At 41.4% G+C, this 8,680-nt stretch overlaps 1 protein-coding gene across 1 annotated transcript; it reads left to right on the top strand.

Annotated features, from left to right (window-relative positions):
- Positions 1 to 1,836: 1,836 nt before the first annotated feature.
- Positions 1,837 to 2,637, top strand: LOC142817503 (uncharacterized). Its single transcript, XM_075894520.1, has one exon. The coding sequence runs from the start codon at positions 1,960 to 1,962 to the stop codon at positions 2,635 to 2,637; it is 678 nt and encodes a 225-aa protein (XP_075750635.1). The 5' UTR covers positions 1,837 to 1,959.
- The last annotated feature ends 6,043 nt before the right edge of the window (positions 2,638 to 8,680 follow it).

Below are 8,680 nucleotides of genomic sequence, written 5' to 3'. Positions count from 1 at the left end.
CCGGCTGATGAAAATTTTAATATACATGAATGTGAATCCAAGCGAGTCCGGCTCAGAAAATTTTCGGTGAATTCACAAGTACGAATGAGTCGAAAGCGCAAGGTAAATTGTTTTTAGTGAGTCTGGGTGAGTTCAAATTTTTTAGCTCGATAGCGTTAAAGAGCTCATTTCGCAGAAATTCCTGCATCGGCGTCGTTGATTGTGAGCGGAAAATCGTCATCTTACGCGTGACCGAAAAAATTGAGAAAGATGCAAATAACATAAAATGACAGAAGAGAACCTGGGTCAGGTCGGGGACCAAACCAGGGTCGTCTGCGTGGCATGCGAATGTTCTACCGCACAGCTACGCGTCCGTTGGAGAGTACAGCGAAAACAGCTTCCTCTGTCTGTAAACGCAGGGAAAGTAGCTTTCTTGTTTACAGACACGTGCGTCCTGTCTAGGGGAAGGTTGGGTAAAATGAGACACGGGGCAAAACGATAAACTTCGACTTTGCCGGCCTCCACAGCTAACACAAAAACTACTTTTCTTTGTTTCTTATCTTGCTTCTTATCATACGTACAAAATTCGAGCTCTCTATTGTTACCGGTTTTCGAGAAATATACAAAGGGGACATATTTGTCCAACTGATTACTGAAAGACAGTCGCTTCCCAGAAAATGTACATTTTTTAATGTGAATTCGCTGTTGCTTTACTAACAACAGAGGACTGAGCCCGCAGACCCGTTCTATCCACCATAGGTGTGCGCACAGAGGGGTAAGGTAGGGGGGGGGGGGGCGGCTTAAATTTAGCCCTTTCCGTCAGCCCCCCCCCTCTCACTCCTGAAAGGGTCAAAAAAGGCAGATAAAGGTCCAATACACATGCGCTCGCTCACGGCACTCAAGTAGTAGATTGGTTTACTGGGCATGACTACAACAGTCTAACTTTTGTCCGTACAGTAAGCAATTATCTCCACGGGTGACACTTTCCTGCATGAAGCAGAGTGAAAATTTGATACTTCGATCAGATGCACACAACGTTGCACTGGCTACGCTCTCAAAAATATACCATTTAATGGCAGTCAATTTTGCATTGCACTTTTTTTTTGAAAAAAAAAACTGCGTTGATAATAAGAAAGAAAGCTACTATTATTGCCCATTTAGGAACACGTGAATACGAAATAAACTTTTCAAGCTTGCCTCATGCCAAATTTGACGGAAGGATTCAGCGCGTGCGAACGCAATGGTTCGATTGGAATGTTTGAAGGTTTCGAAGTTTATTTGACATGAGACATGTATTGATTACAAGAAACACACTTTTGGGACCCAACAGATTTGTTGAAGGGTCCCTACCGAAAGCATCTGTAGTAAAAAAAGAACATCTACAGCAGCTGTTAATATACACACTGTATTGGATCAAATAGAAACAGAAGTGTCTAAAATATCAGAACAAGCAACGTGTACAATACAAAATAAAATGTCAGCGAATTACAAAATTTACCAAAAATACCTTATAATGAAACGCATCTTAAAAGAGAAAGAAGGGGGGAAAAAGAAGAGATGAGAACCACTTGGCAGCAGCGGTTGCGGCGGAAAGAACGGCGTAAACGAACATGGTCTCTTCTTCTGTTTCGCAGGTTGGTGTTGTTTCTATGCCCGCTGTAAATTTGGTTGTGCCGCAACTACTGCTGCTAGTGCTGGTGCTGCTGTGTAAACTACTGTTCTCATTTGTCGCTTTGTGCAACTATGCCCCGAGATGGAACATGTTCTGTGTGCGATAAGCCGTTCACTGGGGACGTCGTATGGATTGAATGTAGCGACTGCTGTCAAGCATTTCACGCCGGCAAATGTGCTGGAATTTCTGAAGCAACTATCAAGTCCAAAGGGCAGGCATACTGCGATGCATGGCGCTGCCCTACCTGTAGACGGTCGAGGTTGCGAGCAGCATCAGCTGAATCAAAAGAACCGGGCAGTGAGGCCGACATGCAAGATGTCCGAATTTGGATGAAAGCTATTAACGACAAGCTGGATAAACTAGTACTGCTCAAAGAAACAGTTGAGAGCATTGACGACGCGGTGCAATACTTGAGTGAGAAATACGACGAAATACTCAAAAAAACGGAACAAAACGAGCGTGACGTCAAGGACCTTAAGCGCAGATTGGAAAAGGTTGAGATGCGGGACCGAGAAGTAGCTGAAGTGCAGGCAGAAGTAGATAATCTTGAGTGGAGGAGCCACAGACTCAACCTAGAATTCCATGGAATACAGGAAACGGAAGATGAAAACTTGCTAGAAGCGATCCATGCAATGGCAATTAAACACCAGTTCCCACCACTCGCAGAAAGTGATGTGGTCGCCATTCATCGGCTTCCGCCCAGAAAAGATAAGACGCCGGTCGTTATCTGTCGTTTTGCGAAGAAAGCGGACCGAGATTTCTGGTGGAAAAACAGAAAGAAACTGAGCAGCCTAAATGAGCCCTTCTTCTTGACGGAAAACCTGACCAAAAGAGCGCGTGCGCTGTTGTTTGAGGCAAAGAACTGGGCTAAAGAAGCGAACTTCAAGTATGCATGGCACTCAAACGGGAAAGTTCTAGTGCGTAAAGCTGATGGGCAGAAAGCCATACGCATCGCAAATGCTAGTGATCACAACAAACTAAGCTAAAGAAAGAAGAAATGATCGGCTGAACATGGCTTGCGTAGGAAACGATTCTTATGTGCTTCCGGAAGCGTTTTCGCAGAGTTAAGGAAATTTCTATTCAAACTCGTTTAAATGTTTTCACTTGAATGTGCAATCGGTAAATAATAAACAGTCCGACCTTAGCCTTTTTTTCGAACAATTAAATCATGTATTCGACGTCATAATGTTAACTGAAACATGGTCAACAGATGAAGCCAGCGTGTTTCGCTTGCCTTCGTACAATACGTTCTACCTTAATCGAATTTCTGGTCGTGGCGGTGGCGTATGTATTCTAGTGAAAAGGGTCCTTGACTGTGACCTGATTCAAAATTTCACCCACTCTTGCAATGATTTCGAATTTCTATCAGTTAAACTACAAAATGTGGTCCTTGCCGTTTGTTATAGACCACCAAATGGCGAAACGGCATCCTTTCTGGATTACCTGGATACGTTTTTTGCGTTCACTAACACAAATCGCTTAGACGTTGTGTGTGGCGGTGACATGAACATAAATATGCTCAAACAGGAAGCTATAGTACAAAAACTTGATATTTTGCTGAGACCTCATTGCTTTTCAAATATGATCACTGTCCCTACGAGAATCACACAAATGTCTTCTTCCTTGATTGATTTGTTCTTAACAAATATACCGACAGAAAACCTCAAGGCTGGTGTTATTACTGTAGATATGAGTGATCATTTGCCAATATACATTTGTTGTAGGAACCACTTATGTGACAAAAACAAACCAACCACATTTTTCACCCAGCGTATAAACGAACAAAGATTTTGAGGGCTCCTTGGACGAATATACTTAAAATGAATGAGCCAAACAAGGCGTACGAAGAATTTTTGAACATACTAAAGCCAATTTATACTGCTTCGTTTCCTCTGGTTAAAACAAAGCAGAACAGGAAAGCTCGTAAACTCTGGATCAACGCGGAACTTCGGAAAAGAATACAAGAAAAAAATATGTTATTTAGCCGCTATCTTAAAACGAAAGACCCTAAATTGTTTAAAGAATTCAAGGTTAAACGAAATCGCCTAAATAAAGATCTCAAAAAGGCAAAACAAGAATATTATAACAATATGTTTAGTTCAGTTTCTGGGTGTTCAGATATAATGTGGAAAAGGCTAAATTCTCTCTTAAATCGCAATGTGTCCACGGGTTCAGTACATAGCATGAATCTTAACGGCGAGGTCATATCAGGAAAACCCTTGGCCGACACTTTCGATAAATATTTTGTAAATGTCGCAGAAAAATGTGATGTGAGTAGTAACCTTGGAAGTGTCCCATTTATCGACAGTACCATTTTTCTTGATCCGACAAGTGAGAATGAAGTGAAAGAATTAGTTTTGAATTTGAAAAACAGTACAGCACTTGATATTGACGGGATACAAGTTCAACCTATAAAGCATGTCATTATATTCCTTCTTCCTTATATACCACATATATTCAATTTGTGCCTTGGCCGGGCTGTTTTTCCCACTAAAATGCAAGTTGCACGCGTTACCGTCCTCTTCAAGAAAGGCGATAGAAATAACATGTCGAATTACCGGCCTGTGTCCATTCTGCCAGTCCTATCAAAGGCATTAGAAAAACTAATATTAAAACGGCTGACTAATTTTGAAAGGAAGTTTCACTTGCTTCATGACTCGCAGTATGGTTTCCGCAAAGGCTTCAGTACAGAATATGCTCTCATGGCACAGAAAGAGTACATTTATCAGCAATTCGAACAGGGAAACGTTGTGTTGGGGTTGTTCGTAGATTTTACGAAAGCTTTTGACCACATTAACCACAAATTACTTATAGAAAAACTGGAACGGTACGGTATTCGGGGAACGGCGGGATCATTAATACAGTCTTATTTGCAACACCGTAATCAGATTGTTAGCCTGGGTGGTTGCAATTCCGATTCTTTGTCAATCGTTGCAGGAGTTCCACAGGGAAGCATTTTGTGACCTTTACTCTTCAATATTTACATTAATGATATCGTGAACATCTCCTCTAACGTAAAATTTATAATATATGCAGATGATACGAATATATTTTTAACGGGAAAATCTGTGAACGAATTAATAACACATGCAAATCTACTGCTGATTAGATTAGAAAAATGGACAAGAGAAAACGGTCTAAAAATAAATGTTACAAAGACTAAGGCTATGGTATTTCATGCTAAAAATAAAGCGGAAATTGTAAAACAAACGATCTTTTTAAATTCCACCCCTGTAGAGATAGTCCCTTCTCTTAAAATATTAGGAGTAATATTTCAAGAAACATTATCATGGGATCACCACATACACTTCTTAGCTACGAAGGTCTCTCAGGTAGTCGGCCTTGTGTACCGAAAGAAGCACTTGCTTCCTCGGAATATTTTGTTGTTAATTTACAATACCTTATTTTTATCAAGAATCAATTACTGCCATCTAGTTTGGGCTCTAACTTCTAAAGAAAGCATAAACAAACTTCATATGTTGCAAAAAAGGTTTGTACGGGCGGTAGAGAACGTGCCACGTACTTATCATACTCGTTCCTTATTTCAAAAATACAACCTAATGCCAGTAATAAAAATGTATGATTTTCTTCTGTCCAAGAAATATAAGCAAGACATAAAAAACTCTAACCCGTTTCTAAAGCAGTTGGCAGATTTAATACTCAACCAGCCTAAGTATAATACCCGGAAAAATGAAGTGTGGACTGTTCGAACCTTTAGAACCACATACGGTCTTCAATCGTTGGGAAATAAACTTCCAAGGTTACTAAATGAACTTAGGGATAACGAAATTGACTTAGAAAAAATCACCTTTAAACAACTGCGGAATCATTTCCTCCAGACGTCATGATCGCTCGTTTCTGTTACTTGTAATTTCTAAAGAATGTATTTTTGTATTTTGTTTTTGTTGACGTGTATTTTGTATACTGCTTTGTGTTTTTTTTTCACGATATGTTTCTTGGTCTCTTGTTTGTTTTTTCTGTTTTAGGAAATGGGTATGCATTTGTGGTGTTGCCAAAGAAATAAATTAGGCATATTTCTTTCTTATGATGCTTTTTTCTGTGTTTTGCAAGGCAAATGCGCCTGTATTTCACATTGCGAAATTATTTGTTTATAGCATTATATGTACCAATATGTTACACCTGTACAGTGTTGATTGCTCATTTTTGTCGTATACATGTTTTTATGCTTCGCTCGGATGTTATTACGCAAATGCTTCCTTTTTTTAAGGCAAATACGCCAACATTTTTTGCATCTTTTGAAATATATTTTTTGTTGTTTTTGTTTAAGCATCAGACGTTTCGTTTTATCACACATGTACAGTGATGATTTCTTTCTTGTCATAGACCTGTTTATTTTACGCGTGTGATCCCGAATGTTTTTATGAAAGTGTTACCGCTGCTGCGATGTGTTCGGGGAGGGGGAAGGGGGACCTGCGGCCTTGTCAAGCTGGCATCACGCCAGCTTTTTCTGCTGGTCTCCTGCATCATGTATCCTTGATGCGAAATAAAGTCATTATTATTATTATTATTATTATTATTATTATTATTATTATTATTATTATTATTATTATTATTATTATTATTATTATTATTATTATTATTATTATTATTATTATTATTATTATTATAGATAAGGGAAACTTCTAGCAAGTGTGGTGGCATTACCAATAAGGGAGTGTTGAGCTCATTGCAGCTTTTTTAACAACGCATACAGCACTTACGTGTGTATGTGCTGCCACCTTGCGAATATTATCAAAACAACTACGAAGACAGCTTCCTGGAACATCCACACGGTAGCACTAAAAGTCTGAATGCAACCGATTCAGCCCAGACTGGCGGGATGGACTGTGACAGCCGCGGGTCTACCTTGGGCCCAGACCTAGCATCACCCCCTCCCCCATCACCGATCTCCCTCTTCCTCCTTAGTCTCCACTATTGAATAAAGTTGTTTCCTCCTCCTTCGCAGTGCTTCATCGAATAAATTCTAACCCGGCGAAAGAAGAAGTGGCACATGGCACGAATTTCTTCCAAAACGTGTGCTCATTACCGGCTCCTTCAACATTCATTTCGGAGGCGCTAAGGTCAAAACTCTTCTTTCATGTTCATAATTTTGCAATATTTCTTAGTATTTCTCTTGGATCTCCTCTGAACTCATTGGCGGAACCAGAGGGGGGTAGAGCGGCAGGGGCCGTGGTCCCCCCCCCCCCCCCCGAAGTCTCTGTCAGCACCCCCCCCCCCACACACACACACACACCTCACTCCAGTGCTTGTAGTCCTCCTCTTATCACCGATTAGGAGCGATGAGTGAAATCACTGTGAGCACTCATTAACCATATATATACTATGAAGCACTTTTTTTGCTAGTAAAAACAGAAAGTCATGACCACGCCCCTCTCCCCTGCGTTACTTTAGGCGACCGCCTCCCCTAAAGTAAGTGGGTGGATCCACACTTGTCTAAACTCGTCCACATCGCGGGCCCTACGGCAACAAATTCACGCAGCGGTGTTCTCTAGTCGCGACGTGTGCCGCTTTCTTTCCTACCAGTATACTGGTATACCAGTACAAGTAATACTATTACATTAGATGTCCGGGCTTGGAAATGTCTTTAAAATGCGCTTGTTAACCAACCTAGACAGTTCATACTAGATTATTCATAGTGAGGGAGGATGCCCTGCTTTTATGCAAACTTTTGTATGCTGACTTTGATTCACTGAGACGGCACCAAGCGTAGCCAGGTGGTGCCCCTCGGGTTTTTTTTTTTTTTTTCTTGGTGCATGACTGCAACCCGTATGCACGATATTCACGACAATGTGCACATCCTCTGACAAACGTTTACGGGACACGAAACTTTACAAAAACTTATACAGCCGCTTTGCGAGGCAGCCTTCGATAAAATGCAAGAACCAAATCATAGCCTCCAGTCAAAAGCAAAAAGACGACTTTCCTATCAGTGACACGATAAAAGAAAGTCCCAGAACATTGCGTATATGCAAAAGTCCAAGTAAAATCGACCTAGCAAATTTGAGAGTTCTCCAATACACCTTTTAAACACAGTCACACAGTGAAACCTTGCGAGAGCGATTTAAAATCTTTCCTTTGCTGTTAACAATGTGGAAAGTCTCCTACTTTAGGCATTTACAGCAACAAAAATCTCCAAGCAGGGCCGGGCGGATCAAGAAGGGCAAGGAGGCTGCGAACATATATAGACGCTGTGTTTTAACTACGCTTTCGTGGGGGGAGGGGAGCTTGCACCCCTTTCCGCATACCCCCTGCACCCGCGTTAGCACCAACCCTGCTTCAAATTTATATTGCGTGCGTGCGTGCGCGTGTGCGTGCGTGCGTGCGTGTGTGTGTGTGTGTGTGTGTGTGTGTGTGTGTGTGCGTGCGTGCGTGCGTGCGTGCGTGCGTGCGCGTGCGTGCGTGCGTGCGTGCGTGTGTGTGTGTGTGTGTGTGTGTGTGCGTGCGTGCGTGTGTGTGTGTGTGTGTGTGTGTGTGTGTGTGTGTGTGTGTGTGTGTGTGTGTGTGTGTGTGTGTGTGTGTGTGTGTGTGTGTGTGTGTGTGTGTGTGTCGAAGGCAGAACATTTTGTTGAATTTCCTTGCCCAGCGAGCGTCGCGAAAAGCCACGTTGTTTCAGATATTCCTTGAAAACAAGCTTTAGCATTTAAGTGCCGCCATCTTATGGTTACTATAAAAGCCTACTACACCCTTTTTCCGCTCTACGCCCTGAGATGCCGCTACGTCACAATGAAGTCGTTCTCCATGAAAGACCAAATAAATACTTTATTTCTACCTCGTTTTTTCCACCTCTTCATTATACTCCTGTCGTTGTGGTACATTGATATCGAGTTGCACACAACTTTCTATATAAAAAGAAACTTTACTAATGCTCAAACGATATATGACCACGGCCTGCAAAAATACCCTTTCTTTGTTTAAAAAAACGTTGTTGATTCTCAAATTACAAATTAAGTACCACACAATTTATAAATCCCTGCAAAAAAAGTCTTTAACAGCAAATAATAACAAGGG

The sequence above is a fragment of the Rhipicephalus microplus genome, chromosome 5 (genome assembly GCF_043290135.1).
Source record: "Rhipicephalus microplus isolate Deutch F79 chromosome 5, USDA_Rmic, whole genome shotgun sequence".
Taxonomy (NCBI): Eukaryota; Metazoa; Arthropoda; class Arachnida; order Ixodida; family Ixodidae; genus Rhipicephalus; species Rhipicephalus microplus.
This window is presented reverse-complemented; position numbering and strand designations above follow the sequence as displayed.

Excerpts from the sequence above, each read along its gene's own strand:
- LOC142817503 (XM_075894520.1), top strand. The coding sequence starts at position 1,960 with ATGCAAGATGTCCGAATTTGGATGAAAGCTATTAACGACAAGCTGGAT.